Source organism: Delphinus delphis, chromosome 1 (assembly GCF_949987515.2).
Source record: "Delphinus delphis chromosome 1, mDelDel1.2, whole genome shotgun sequence".
Classification (NCBI taxonomy): domain Eukaryota; kingdom Metazoa; phylum Chordata; class Mammalia; order Artiodactyla; family Delphinidae; genus Delphinus; species Delphinus delphis.
This window is the reverse complement of record NC_082683.1, coordinates 106,711,341-106,727,233: the sequence shown is the minus strand read 5'-3', so window position 1 is coordinate 106,727,233 and position 15,893 is coordinate 106,711,341. Positions and strand designations below refer to the sequence as shown.

At 37.4% G+C, this 15,893-nt stretch overlaps 1 protein-coding gene across 2 annotated transcripts in view; it reads left to right on the top strand.

The window, feature by feature from the left end:
• RNF115 (ring finger protein 115) overlaps positions 1-15,893 on the top strand; it is a 58,793-nt gene that overhangs the window by 28,589 nt on the left and 14,311 nt on the right. For both annotated transcript variants that reach the window (XM_060028560.1, XM_060028551.1), the window contains exon 4: positions 1,640-1,851. In XM_060028560.1, coding sequence (XP_059884543.1) covers positions 1,640-1,851 — 212 coding nt within the window. The remainder of the gene's footprint in view (positions 1-1,639; positions 1,852-15,893) is intronic.

The following is a 15,893-nucleotide window of genomic DNA, read 5'->3' as shown; positions in this document are numbered from 1 at the left end:
TGGAATAATGAGAAAACAACCCAGTTTCAGAAAATGGCAAAAGATTTGAACAATCTACTTCACCAAAGAAGATATATAGATGGCAAAAAAAAAAATGCTCAACATCATTAGTCATTAGGGAATTGCAAACTAAAACCACAATGAGGGGATTCTTTGGTGGTCCAGTGGTCAGGACTCTGCTTCCACTGCAGAGGGCATGGGTTCAGTCCCTGGTTGGGGAACTAATATCCCACATGCCGCGTGGCATGGCCAAAAAATAAAAACCACCAAAATGAAATACCACTATACCACTTACAGCATGGTTAAAATTTAAGACTGACAATATTAACTTTTGGTGAGGCTATGGAGCAACTGAAATTGAATGTAAAAATGGTACAACCACTTTAGAAAACAGGCTAGCTGTTTTTTAAAAAAGATAAAAATACATCAGCCATATGATTCAGCCATTCCACTCCTCTAAGATATGTACATAATTGTTCATAGCAACTATTTGTAATAATAAAAAATTAGAAACAACCCAAATGCCTGTCAACAGGTGGATGGATAAACAGATAAATAAAATTTAAATTATTTCAGATGTAATTTGTTTTTTTTCCATTTACTCTTTGTTTAGTGATTCCTTGGCCAAACCCAACAAACACTACCCCCACCAAGACCCTTTTAGTAAAAAGTGTGTACAATAGAATAGTCTTATCAGGCATTCTTACACTGCTTTGTCACAGCTTTGCCACAGCTTTCTGATGAACCTTCTATAAGTTAAGTATTTTATAGACACGTGTCTTCACTTTGTGGTGATGCTGCCTTTTTTTTTTACAAGTGTATAAATACATCCATTTTGTTTAATCTTTATTCTATGGTGGAAATGTGGATGTCATTGTTACAAAACACAAGGTTGTAATGTTGATCTAGATGGTTGACTATGCTTAGGACAGAAGTTCATGATCACCTTTGGCTCAAGTTTTTATTTTTAGTATGGGAAACTGGTCAGAGGCATGTGGATCTGAGCTCAGTGTTAAGGTCCAGACATTGGCTTGTTTCTTTTTTTATTTTTAAATTAATTAATTTATTTTTGGCAGCGTTGGGTCTTCATTGCTGCGTTGCGGGCTTTATCTAGTTGCGGTGAGCGGCAGCTACTCTTTGTTGCAGTGCGCGGGCTTCTCATTGCAGTGGCTTCTCTTGTTGCGCAGCACGGGCTCTAGGCACATGGGCTTCAGTAGTTGCAGCACGCAGGCTCAGTAGTTGTGGCTCGCGGGCTCTAGAGTGCAGGCTCAGTAGTTGTGGCTCCTGGGCTTAGTTGCTCCGTGGCATGTGGGATCTTCCCAGAGCAGGGCTCGAACCCGTGTCCCCTGCGTTTGCAGGCGGATTCTTAACCACTGCGCCACCAGGGAAGTCCTGGCTTGTTTCTATATGAAGGAAGTAGTTTCTTGGTATATAAATTTTTCCCCCTGTGCATATACTTGAAAGACTTCTCTTTTCTCCTCCATGAAATTGGAGAAGCATACATTTCTTTAATTCGGAACTGCTGAATTTTGAAGTGTTAAAAGTTAATCCTCTCTTTTTTCAGTATTTCTTCTTCCTGTTTCCTCTTTCTCCTTTTCTTAAAACCAGTAACATGTGCTTTATTTCTGGTTTTTACTAGTTCTGGGACCATTTGGACCCCACGATGTTTTTCCAAGATTTTAGACCCTTTCTAAGTAGCAGTCTACTGGACCAAGATAATAGAGCCAATGAGAGGGGTCACCAAACTCACACTGACTTCTGGGGACCAAGTCGGCCGCCACGGCTGTCAGTGACTCAAAGATACAGATCTCGAGGAAGTACTCGTCCTGATAGATCCCCTGCTTTTGAAAGGTGAGTGCAAAGTTGTTATTTAAGTTCTTTTAAAGGGTAGTTTCAATGAAGGACATATTGACATAACCTAATCTTTATAAGGTTTTCATACTTATTACCTTTGTGGACAAGATGGGGATATATATACAGAATGAAAATGAAGCTAAATTGAGTGTCTATACTCAACTAGTATAATTTACTGATGATAAACTGACGGATGATAAAACTAATGATATAGGTCTCTGGTTAATATTTTTATTAATATTTCAGATTAATATATCAGTGATATGTTTGTCAAAACTTCAGAAGATACTGAAAGGGATAGCAGATATATTGGATGACATTAGGATTCAAAAAGACCTCAATAGATTAGGGCAATGGACTTAATATGAAATTTAATAATGATATAGTCTTCTGCAAAACATTCATGCAACAAATATTTATTGAGTGTCTTTTATGCTGGGACACTTGTACTGGATACTGGGGATATAATGGTAAGCAAAACAGATGGTGCTACTTGATCTCATGGATCCCTTTTAGTAGGAATAATAAACACTGATTTTTCTAAGTGTTTGCTGTATGCATAGGATTGTGCTTCATGCTTTTTCTCTTATCTCATTTAATCCATATAAAATGGTAGGTATTGTTGCTATTCTCATTTTATATAAGAATAAACAAAGACTCAGAGAAGTAAGGTAACTTGGATCAATGGTGAATCTAGGACTTGAACCCAGGGATATATGCATCTTGTGCTGCACTGAGATAGCAGCTGCTAGCCACATGTGGTTATATCAATTTAAATTAATTAAAAGTTCAAAAGACTCAAAATTCCTCAGTCACACTCACCACTTTTCAAGTGCTCAGTAGCCACAGATATCGAGTAGACACCATATTTCACAGCACAGGTTATAAACATTTCCATCATCTCAGAAAGTCCTATTGGACACTGCTGTTCTAGAGTCTACACTCCCCTCCCCTCCACACACCTAGATTTTACTATTAATATTTTACTATACTTATGTTATCACATATCTATCCATTGATTTGTCCATTAGTTCGTCTTATATTTTGTAAATTTCAAAGTTAGTTGCAGACAGTCTTTCTTAGGACAATTATAGGCTATGGGAAGTCTGATTTAATGGGATTGTCTAGGACAAAAGCCAATGATATCTTAGACTTTTAATAACTTATGGTGCTCAGAGGTAAATCCATCATTTCCTGTGCCATTTAAACTGTATCTGTATTACTTTCCCTTTACTACCTGGCTTGGACCCTGTTGTTGAACTCCTCAACTACAGTTCATCTAAACTTTTACATCCTGTGCTTTTTCTCCCACCCGCTAAACTGCCAGTCAGTGCTGTGGTCCACTTTTCCATGCTCCTTTACTTGGCAATGGATAAGTACTGCTGGAGGAAAATCATATAAATGTGCCCACTGGTGCCCCTGCAGCTGGTAAAGGGCATTTAATCTCCATTAAACTGTCAGTGCTTTTAATTTGCATTTCCCTCTGCAAATATTTTGAACGATCACTACATTTCAGTCTCTGAATTTCCTATCTAGTAGATGATTCTCAGCAGCTTATTTGTATTCTTCATTATAAAAATTAGGACTTTAGGCATGAACTCCCCAAATCCCTGTTCCCAATTTCTTTGACATCAGTATTTATTTTTCCTTCCAGTCTCCTGAGATGAGGTATCCTTTCTTTTTTTCAAAGCAACTCCATCAGCCCATGTACCTATTTCTTTTGGGATTTTGTTTCATTCATTTTCTTCTCCCTGTTCTCTTTTCCCCCTTTACTGCTCCCTGCCCCGTCCCCTTATACCTCTCCCTCCTCCTTTAGCTCTGTGGTTTTCAATTTTGGCTATACATTAGTGTCACTGAGGATATTTTTTTAGAATACAGATACCTGGGCCATACCCCCAGGGATTCTGATTTAATTATTCTGGGTGAGGTCCAAGCATTTGTAATTTTTGAAAGCTCCTTCGGTTATTCTGATTGTAGCCAGCGTTGAGAACCACTGCTTTAGTTACTGCCTAATCTTATTTCCTTCCCCTTTGAATAAGATTTCTTAAGGGGAGCCTATGTTTATTTTATGTACTTTCTCATCTCTTATTATGCTTCTGCTCCTATAGTCTGGCCTTTTTTTCACTAAAATCCCTGGTGACCTTCTATTCTGGTTACATACCCAGTGGATACTTTAAAATTTTTATCGCATGGGTCCAATTCACTGAATTCAACATTTTTGGTCTTTTTCTTCCCTCTAGAAATTCTCTACTTCTGTGACTTCCATGATAGTATATTTTCTTGACTTACCTATCTTCTGACTTCTCCTTCTTGTGGATAGTATTTCTGTATATTTGTTTTCCTAAGGTGTTTCCTTCATTTTGGTTTTCTTCTTACCCTTCAACAAGGTTTCTTAACTTTGGGACTGTTGACATTTTGGCTGGATAATTTTGTTCTGTAGGGCTCTCCTGTATGTTGTAGGATGTTTAGCAGCATCCCTGGCCTCTACCTACTACATGCAGTAACCAACCCCCCCTCCCCCAAAGTTATGACAACCAAAAATGTCTCCAGATATTGCCAGATGTTCCCCTGGGGGAGCAAAATTGTCTCTGGTTGAGAATACTGCTCTGTAAGCGTTTTCTGGCCATTATTAGGTTCTCTCACAGTTCTAATAATTACCTGTATACAAACACTCCCAAATCTATATTTCTTTTTGACTTTTCTCCCTAATTTAAGATTTGAATGTATAACCTCTTGTTAGACATTTCTATTTGGATGTTCCATAGGTACTACAAACTCACAAAAATGGAAACCAAACTCTTTTCTTCCAGACCTGATCCTTTTTCTTTATTTCTGATTTTGATTGGAAGTACCACTCTCTACCTAGGCATTAATCTAGAATCTTTTCTTTGTCTCATCCAGCTCATATACACATCCAATCAAACATTAAGTCTTTCTGATTTTTTTTCCTATTTCTCAACTCCCATTTTGTCCAGCCATTTTCCCCCTAGTTCATATCTACATCTTTTCTTGTTTGCCTGCACTATTGCGTTAGCCTCCTTCAAAGCTTTATCATTCTTAAATTTACTCCCATATTACCCTTGCAGGATTATGTGCCTCAGTGTTCAGATCTGTATCACTTTCTGCCTTAAAATCCGTTGTCATGGGGTCTATAACTTCATATACAAGGCCCTCTTTATAGAGGTTTTGAACTCTCCCGACTTCTGTAGCCTTGTTTCTGGTCACTTCTTGCTTTTTTTTTATTCTAATACGAAACTTGTAGTTTTCTACATATGCCATACTGTTTCATGCTTCTATATGTTTTCTTAATCTGTTTTCTCTGGCAGAAGTACCTCTACTGCTTTTTTAACCCAATTAATCAGTCCTTCGCTGAATTTAGGAAGCCTCCCATGACCCCCAGGACTGTATCAAACGCTCTTCTTTTGTGCTTCCCCAAAGCACCTTATGCATTCTTCTATTCATACTTCTAACTACACAAATTGAAGTTATTTTAATACTAGGTAGCATTCATGAAGAATACATACTGTGCCAGGCTTGACATTCATTAGCCCATTTAATGTTCCCAGTAACCCTATGAGGTAGGTATTATTGAGGAAAATTGAGATTCTGCCTTAGTAGAGCCTCTGTTAGTTATCTATTATTGCATAACAGGTTACTCTAAAACTTGGTGACTTAAAACAGTAATAATCATGTATTCTCTCTCACCGTTTCTTTGGGTCCGTAGTTTGGATAGGGTATGGGGAAATAGTTTGTCTTTGCTGTATGATGTCTGGGACCACAGCTAGAAGACTTAAAGCTGAAGACTTGACTGGAATTTGCAGGCTTATTTGCTTACATGTCTGGTGGTTAATGCTTGCTTGTGGCTGGGGGTCTAGTTCGTGCTGCCAGCTGGAAAACCCACACATGACCTTCCTTAGTTTGAAGAGTCAAATCAAGTTTTTTGTTTTTTGGGGTTTTTGCAAGATGTCCATTAATTTGGATTTGTCTGGTTGTTTCTTCATTCAGATTAAATATCTGAGCAAGAATACAAAATAAATGATGTATCCTTCTCGGTGTATCACAACAGAGGGTGCACATGATGTCAGCTTGACTCATGGGTGATGTTAAGTTTGACCATTTGGTTAAGGCAGTGCCTGCCAAATTTTTCTTATAAAGGTGCCCTTTCTCTTTTGTAATTAATATATAATCTGAGGTGATACTTGGAGATTGAGTAAATATCTGGTTCTCTAATAGCTTTTTACCTAATGATATTAGACTCCATTGATGATTCTTGCCTGAATTATTACTATAATGGCTATACAATAATGATTTTCTATTTTTTTGATTCTTTCTACAGCTATTAGACAATCTGTTGTTAAAAAAAATAAAGTTTTTCTCTCTCCCTGCCCTACCTTATCTGTCTACTTATTTTAGCCCAGACTCATGCATTTTGTTTTAATCATTATTCATTTTGATGATCAAATAATCTCAGTTTGGCCAGAGAAATTGGATCTAAGCATTTTAGGTAGCAGCCCTTGTTCACAGCCCTTAAATTAATAAGAGAGTTGGGACATCTAAGTAAAGTGATCATCCTGTGTTTCTCTGATTATTAGCTGATAATTTCTTGCCAGTTGGACAAATGGAGCTTCTGCTGCGTTTCCTTTAATGGAAATAAAATCTTTCAAGAAGATTTTTTTTTTAGTTGTCAAATAAGAACAGGGAGATTTACCCTAATTTGTCAGTTCTACTGTTTGAATGCTTAAAAACAATATGAATGCGGTTAGGCAGCCATATGTCCTGTCTGCAATCTACTAGAGACGTAGGTGACTAGCATTTACCAAATGCCTAGGATTTTTTAGGCACTAGGCTGTATACACTCTTCTCACAGAGCCGTTGAGCTGGGCCATGTACAGTTAAAGAAGACAGGGGTCAAATTTTAAAACGTTTTGCTCAAAAATTCCTTGCCAGACTAATAAAATATCAATGTGAAGATATTAGCTTGAATCAGTTCTCCTTGGTTGCTTTGCCTTTTCATACCATGGGAAATTGTGGTCTGTTCTGCTACTACATTGTCTCTTTAACTGATAGTAAGAGTGGGAGAAAGACATGAGCTTCCTTTTCTCACATGTCCTTTACTGATAATCATATTACCTTAGTAACATGCAAGCAACAAATAACCTGATTTAATGATGGCTCAAACAAGCTTTTTTTTTTCTTACACATAACAAGTCTGTAGGTAGGTCACAGCAAATTAGTTCAGTGTGTCAACCGTGTTAGGGTTGGATCTCTGTGATTCTCTTGGTCTTTCCCTCATGCTTACTGCCTTAGGACTTCAGGCAGGAAGAAAGGGGAAAGGGATAGCACCAGTTTATTTGTCCCATATTTTGAAGGAAAGGAACATCTTTTTCACTGCTCCACTTCCACCTCTTCACTTCCTGCCTGGAAAATTCTATTCCCTGGGCACTTTGTCACATGCTCCCCACACTCAGCTGTAAAGAAAGCTAGGAGAGCATGGATTTAGCTTTTCTGTCCTTTGTAGTAGGAGGTGGCAAGGGAGAAGGCTGTTGAGAATGGATTGGGGTCAGCCTGTCAGTGTCTGCTAATTAGCTATTTTATTAGCTACTTCAGCTAATAGAATAAGTGGCATGTTATTTCATTATTTTATATTAAACGATGTTATAGCAATCTTCTGAAGATTTTAATCCTATTGCTTGTAAAATATATTAACCATGGGCACCCCTCCCTGACCCCTTTTCTGTGGATGTCATGAACTCAGTGATTTTGGCTCTAAATCAGTGTTTTCTGCGTTTTAGTCATTTAAGTACTGTATTGATGAATTTTTTCCTCTCTGTCATCATCATTATTATTATTTAATGTTTTCTTTAAATGGACCTACGTTTTTTTTTTTACCTGTGTTACCAAACTCAGGTTCAGCTGCTTGCCTTTCAAAAGCCAGTACTTGAGAGACCAGTGTTGGTAGGAAGGGAAAGGTTGCTTTATTTAGGAGGCTGGCAACCTGGGGAGAAGGCAGACTTGTGTTCAAAGGTCAACTCTCCTGCTTCTGATCAGGGGGCAAGAGCTTTGAAAGGGGAGTTTCAGGGCTGTATAGGTGGAGGGAGGGGCCTATGTGCAGAACAGCACAGTCAGCTCCAACAGTCATCTTGAAGTTGGTCATGTGGTGATCTGATCAGCATCATGATTGTTTTAAGCACAGTTAATCTTCAGTTCCAGGGTTGGTTTATTCCCATTTCCTTGAGGCCAGTTCTCAGAATTGTTAAGATGGAGCAGCTTATGTCATGGCTACAGTCTGGTCATCATGTAGTTAACTTCTTCCACCTGGTATGGGTTTCAGTATCTGCAAAACAGCTCAAAAGCTATGGCTCAGAATATTATCTGTAGCCCTTGAAGAGGAACTAAAGGTCCTTGACTTTGTTTAACGACTAAACTATTGTTTGGTTTTGTTTGACTGCTTTCCTTTGCTTCTGTATTTTCCCATTTCTCTGATTAATTTTATTCTAAAGTTTTTCTAGAGACAAGAGACAGGCAGAGGACATGGTGGGGTCTGTCCCAGGAAGGCCCCATAGGGTCCTTCTGTTACACTTATTTAGATGTGCTGTGAAAAGAAACTTCACAGTATTATCTGTGTAAACATTATTGACTGTATAGTCATTAGCTGTTTGTTTGGTTTTTTTTTTTCCACTTAAGTAGAGACTACTTCCTGCTGTAGGATCAGAAAATGTCAGATATTATATTTTCATTCTAAGTACACACTTAGGAAGAAAATAGCCAACCATTAGAGATGTGTAAAAATGGATTTTGCTGTGTTTATATGGAAAATAAAAAATCCAATTTACGTACCCGTTTATACCTGTTGTAGTTTTTTCTCACTGCTCCACGGGGGTAGGGACAATATCTAATTAGATATCTTTATTATCTAATTTTCTTCACATAGCAGGATATTTTGTCGAACTTTCCATGTCGTTACTTATAGACCTGCCAGATCTGTCGCATTTAAACACATGAATAGAATTCCATCTTATGAATGTCTGGTAATTAATTTAGACAATTCCCTAATGATGAACATTGGAGAGCTTTTAGATTTTCTTTTTTCATCATTATAAACTATAGTGCATTGAACACTCCTCCTTATTTATATATTTTTGTATGTCTATGAGAATCTATCTTTCCGTATTTTTAATTCTTTTTTTCTCTGTACTTCATTTTGGGTATTTTCTATTGACCCACCTTCAGTATCATTAGTCTTATCTTCTGCTGTTTTTGATCTACTGTTAAACCTATCAAAGGAATTCCTTATTTCAGATATGATGATTTTCATTTCTAAAATTGCAATTTGATTGCTGTATGGATTCAGATTCTTTGGTGATATTCTCCATCTTTATTTGAACATACTAGTCATAGTTAATTTAAAGCCCTTTTTTGGTAACTTCAGTATCTGGATCACCTCTGTGTCTATTTTTTTTTTAACATCTTTATTGGAGTATAATTGCTTTACAATAGTGTGTTAGTTTCTGCTTTATAACAAAGTGAATCAGCTATACATATACATATATCCCCATATCTCCTCCCTTTTGCGTCTCCCTCCCACCCTCCCTACCCCACCCCTCTAGGTGGTCACAAAGCACCCAGCTGATCTCCCTGTGCTATGCGGCTGCTTCCCACTAGCTATCTATTTTACATTTGATAGTGTGTATATGTCCATGCCACTCTCTTCGTCCCAGCTTACCCTTCCCACTCCCCATGTCCTCAAGTCCATTCTCTACGTCTGCATCTTTATTCCTGTCCTGCCCCTAGGTTCTTCAGAACCTTTTTTTTTTTTTTTTTAGATTCCATATATATGTGTTAGCATACTGTATTTGTTTTTCTCTTTCTGACTCACTTCACTCTGTATGACAGACTCTAGGTCCATCCACCTCACTACAAATAACTCAATTTTGTTTCATTTTTATGGCTGAGTAATATTCCATTGTATATATGTGCTGCATCTTCTTTATCCATTCATCTGTCGATAGACACTTAGGTTGCTTCCATGTCCTGGCTATTGTAAATAGAGCTGCAATGAACATTGTGGTACATGACTCTTTGAATTATGGTTTTCTCAGGGTATATGCCCAGTAGTGGGATTGCTGGGTCATATGGTAGTTCTATTTTTATTTTTTTAAGGAACCTCCATACTGTTCTCCATAGTGGCTGTATCAATTTACATTCCCACTAACAGTGCAAGAGGGTTCCCTTTTCTCCAGATCCTCTCCAGCATTTATTGTTTGTAGATTTTTTGGTGATGGCCATTCTGACTGGTGTGAGGTGATACTTCATTGTAGTTTTGATTTGCAACGAAGAGTAGCCACCGCTCGCCACTCGCTGCAACTAGAGAAAGCCCGCGCACAGCAACGAAGACCCAATGCAGCCATAAATAAATAAATTAATTAATTAATTCAGTATATTATTAAAACCAAGTTGGAAATACTTTGTGTAGAATGGAGTTGAGTTTAGGCTCAGTTAATTATAGACAGATGTTCCCCAAGTGAACGTCCAGGCAGGATGTTTAAAAATTATGCATGCTGGAGGACAGTTCCTTTTTGGTCCTGGCTTTCCTCCCATTTCTTTGCAGGGTGACTAGCACTGCTCTTTCCTTGCTACTAAATACAAATGGTACTACCCTATTTACTGTAACTAGCAAAACCATCTCCTTGGATTCCTAAGTTGCTGTGTAGGGACAATATTAAGAACCACGGATGTAAATTAGATGTTCTTAGATGGATCTAGGTGGTCAATCAGTATGTTATCTTCATCTGTCTCTCTCTTTGTTGGCATCATTATTAGATAGCTCTCCTGTGTAAAATGAAAGGTAGCTGATGGTAGTTCCAAGTTTATAAGAACATTAGAGCATTCATCCCAGAGGATATGTGCATCTGTCAACTCCCAGGGAGGATCTCTGGCTTGGCTTGTGTTTTGTGCCCACACGTCTGGTGGTGAGTGTATTATTCTTGTGTATTTTTTGAGTTAAGGGTCTGTCCCCTCTCATTTATTGAATAATCCACCTGATTCGAAATGTTACCTTTGTTATATATAGAGTTTCATATTCATCTCTATCTGGATTCTCTGTTATGGTCTGATCTTTATTTGTGTACTCCTGTGCCTATGTCTTACTGATTTACTTTCTATAATTTTATAGTATGATTTGATAGCTAGCAGTGAAAGTCCACTTCGTTATTGTTCCTTTGCAAAAATTTTTGGATGCTTCTCTTACATTTACTCTTTCAAATGAATTTTAAATGCAATTTGTCAATCTCTGACCTCTCTCCCATCCCATTGGGATTTTGATTGGAAGTTCATATTAATTTGGGGACAGTTGGTACTTTTTATAATATTGAAACTTCTCATCTAGGCCCATGGCTCATATCTCAATTTGTTTGGTTCTTTTTTTATGTTATTCAGTAAAGTTTTATGGTTTCACTTAATTTTAAACTGATTATTAGATAGATTGTTACCCAGCCCCGTGCTACTTAATTGAATTCTCTTATTAGCTCTAATAGTTTTTCATTTTGTTCTCTAAGGTTTCTAGATTAGCAGGTGTATCAATTGATTGATACAAATATTGCTTGTATTTTTCCCCTATGTTTATGCCTCATTATTTTTTCTTATCTGTTGCATTAACTATATTATCAAAACAAAGTTCTCTAAGTGTAGCCATCTTTATCTTCTTCCTGACTTAAATGAGAGTGAATTAGTGTTTCTTTATTAAGCATATTCACTTTTGGTTCCTAATATGGTTCCTATCACATTAAGAAAGGTTTATTTTATTCCTAATTTATTATGAGCTTTTAATTGAGGATGACTAGTGATTTTATCAAATGACCTTTGCAGTCCTATGAAAATGACCCTTATAGTTTTTCTTCTTTAAACAATTAATGCATTATATTAACTAATTGATTTTATCACGTTGAACCAACAGTTTGAATTCAACAGTCTTCGAATAAAAACTACTTTGTCAAGGAGTGTTAATCTTTTAATACACTATTGGAGTTGATTTCTTCCTAATCTTTTTTAGGATTTTTGCATTGATTCATAAGGGAGCTGGTAATTTTCTTGTGTTATCTTTATCAAGTTTGGGTATCACGGTTGTATTAGTTTGATAAAATGAACTGGGAAATCTTGCTTTGTTCTTAGGCTTGGGAATAGTTTAAATAAGGAATTATCTATTCCTTAAAGGTTTGGTAAAAGTTACCTGTAATTTCATCTGGACCTAGAATCTTTTGGGGGACCAGATCTGTTACAACCTTTTCAGTTACTTCTAGGGTTAATGGTCTAGGGTGGAATTTCGTTTGTTTTTGTATTCCCAGCTTCTAGGTAGTGTCTGTTTTATAGTGGACATTGTATATACTTGTGTTGAATGAATGATTAATTGTAATTATGTTGCTAAGAGGTATGTATGGAACATATGAATTAGTAGTTATAATAGCTAAGAGTTTGTACCAGGTACTAGTCTAAGTGCTTTTCAGGTATTTATTTAATCTTCACTATAACTCTCTGGAGAAGTTACTGTGAATATCTCTGTTCTACAGTAGAAACTGAGGCACAGAGAGGTTAGGTAAATTGCCTAAGGGTATGAAGCCAGTTAAATATTGGAGCCAGGATATGGCAAAAATGATGATATTTGTATTTGGTGGGATTATGAATGTTTCAAAATAATTGAAAAATTTTAACAGTATCTTATAGTCTTCCCAATTAAAAAAAAAAAGAATTAAGCATTTTCCTAACTTTCTCAGAAATTTTTCTTCCAAGAGACACATACCAGTGTGTCAGTAAGTAGAACTTGGGAAGTTTTAAATTTAGTTTATTTTCTCTTTTCTTTCACGTAAGTGTAAATGGAACACAACACATCTTTGGGGCATATTACTACTCTGCCTGATTAGCAGGTCTACTCAGATTGTTCTGCATGATTGTTATTACTTTGCAGTAGTTGTCATTATAATGTCACCCAGTGTTTTGAAAACACTTTACAATTTCGCATTTTATAGGGTTTTTTAATTGATTAAATCCTGGCTTGGCTTCTTCCTGATAACAGTTTGTCCTGTTGATTTGAGAAGTAGTATAACTTTTTATCCTGCTCGTTGGGTTCTCAGCTAGTGGTTTCCATGGGCTACATCTCAGCCTTCTGATCATTCCACCCATTTTACTGTAGACAGAGTACTTTGTCATTTAAGAAATCAGATGTCAGAGATTAGCCTTTGTTATTATTAACTGTTAATTATTATTGTTATTAGTTATTATTATTAATTATTAATTGTTATTATTAATGTGCTCCTCACACAAATTTAAGGAGCTCTCCTGAAATGAGATGTATTTTCTTTGGCTTTTTCATTGACATGAGTGAAGCCTTTTTTGCTCATATAAAGAAGGGTAAGTCTTCAATTGTTCATCCATTCTGCAAATATTTATTGAGTGTGCCTAAAGTCCTCTAATCTGCAGCTTTCAAATGATAGTCTATCTGGGTGTAATCAGGTCATCTTATCTAACCTTAAATAATTATCTGACCTGTGCCAGAAGAGTAATTTATTAATTTACAACTCGGGGAATTCTACTTCAGTGACTGGAAAACTCATTGCTGCTTATTAGCTTAATAATGTCTTTGAATTTCCTAGATATCAAGAAATCAAAAGCAATCAGATGGTTGCTTGGTGTGTATAGAGTCAGCAAAGGAAATTGCATAGTCTTTTGGAGAAATTTCATTTGGATTGTGATAAGCCTAAGGAATTATTCATATTTCATCTTTTTTTAAAAAATTAATTTTATCTTTGATTGCATTGGGTCTTCATTGCTGTGTGCAGGCTTTCTTTAGTTGTGGCAAGCAGGGGCTACTCTTCGTTGTGGTACGCAGGCTTCTCATTGTGGTGGCTTGTCTTGTTGCAGAGCATGGGCTCTAGGTGTGCGGGCTTCAATAGTTGTGGCACGTGGGCTCAATGGTTGTGGCTCATGGGCTCTAGAGCTCAAGCTCAGTAGTTGTGGCACATGGGCTTAGTTACTCCACGGCATGTGGGATCTTCCTGGACCAGGGCTCGAACTCGTGTCCCCTGCCTTGGCAGGTGGATTCTTAACCACTGCACCACCAGGGAAGTCCTCATATTTCATCTTAATGATTTTTTTTTTAGGATAGAAAAGTATTTATGTTTTTCATTTGTTCCTTTGCTTTGTATTAGATCAACACTAATACATTCGTATTTTCCTGGCTTCATAGAGATTACCACCCTTTAGTTTGCACTTATTACATTAAAACCTATCTTTTGTTTCAGTATGGTACTCTTTTTTTTGTTTGTTTGTTTTTGGCGGTATGCGAGCCTCTCACTGTTGTGGCCTCTCTCGTTGTGGAGTACAGGCTCCGGACACGCAGGCTCAGCGGCCATGGCTCATGGGCCTAGCCGCTCTGTGGCATGTGGGATCCTTCTGGACCGGGGCATGAACCTGTGTCCCCTGCATCGCCAGGCAGACTCTCAACTACTGTGCCACCAGGGAAGCCCATCAGTGTGGTACTCTTAACATTTAAGGTTTCCTTCCTTAAGAATATGTTTTCCTGAATTTAACCCTAGGTTCTGGGACTTAACATTTTCTGACCACTGATCACAACTCAGATTTTGAGAAATGACTTCTTTTCGGTTGTTAACTTTTTTTGTTGCTATTTAAAAGTAATAGGTTTGTTTTGTTTTTTGGCATGGATTAAAAAAGCATTACCCAGAAATAGCCACAGTTATTATACCTTGATACATAATTATGTAGACCTTTTCCCATATATATATGAGATATCTACATCTATATAATTGAAATGGAATCATACTATACCTATTTTATAATCTCCTTTTTTTATCTTAATAGATTATATATGTCTTTCAATGTCCATCTGATTGGACCCCATCTTGGGGTCTCTTAAGTCATTCAGTAAACATTTGTGTATTACTATGCCAGGTGCTATTCAGGATATTGGGCATACAGTAGTGAACAAAACAGTAAAAAATGATTGCCCTTGTGGAATTTACGTAGTAATGGGGGATGACAGACAAGCAAAATAAATTAAATCGATAGAATGTTAAGCAGTAGTAAATGCTTTGGGGAAAAAAAGGCAGGGAAGGGAGTTAGGGAGTGTGGGAGAAGTGATGTTTCAAAAAGTATAGTCAGCAAAGGCCTTGTTGAGAAGGTTTTTGAATAGACATAAAGGAAGTGAGGGGATGAGCCAAGAATGTGCCAACAGGAGCGTCTAGTGTGGAGCAGAGTAAGAGAGGGGAATAGTAGGAGATGAGGTCACAGAGCAGTTGTTGGGGCTGGGGCTGGGAAGCTGAGTATGAGATCATGTAGAGACTGGTAGCCTGTTATACAGGCTTTTATTCTGAGTGCAGTGGAAATCCAGTAGGAAGTTTAGGGCGGAAGAATGACATGGTCTAACTTATGTCTTAAAATGATCATTCTAACTGCTATGTTGATAATAGAATGGCCAGGGCTATGTGTGTGTACAAGAGGCACAGGGGCAAAGACAGAAGCAGAGAAACTATTTAAGAGGCTATTGCATTAATCTAAGTTAGAGATACTAGCGGCTTGGATGAGGGTTAGTGCAAAAAAATGGTTGGATTCTAGATAAAGTTTGATAATGGGCATGATAGGATTTGCTGGCAGATTGGATATGAGGTATAACAGAAAGAAGAGTTAAGGATGACAAAAAGGTTTTTGGTCTGAACAACTCGAAAAGTGGAGGCACCATCAGCTGAAATGTGGGATACTAGGGGGAACAGGTTTGGGGGAGAAGATCTAAGAGTTCAGTTTTGGACATAACAGGGTTGAGGTGCTTACTACACATTCAAGTGGTGATGTTGAGTAGGCAGAGGTCTTGGCTAGAGATAAAATCTGGAAGTTGTTGCCTCTTTATGATGCTTAAAATTATAAACCTGGATGAAATTGCCAAAAGAGTCAAGATAGAAAATAGAAGAGCTCAGAGAATTGAGCTCTGGGCCCTCATTGATTAGAAGTTTGGAAGATAGGAGGAATAAGTAGAGGAG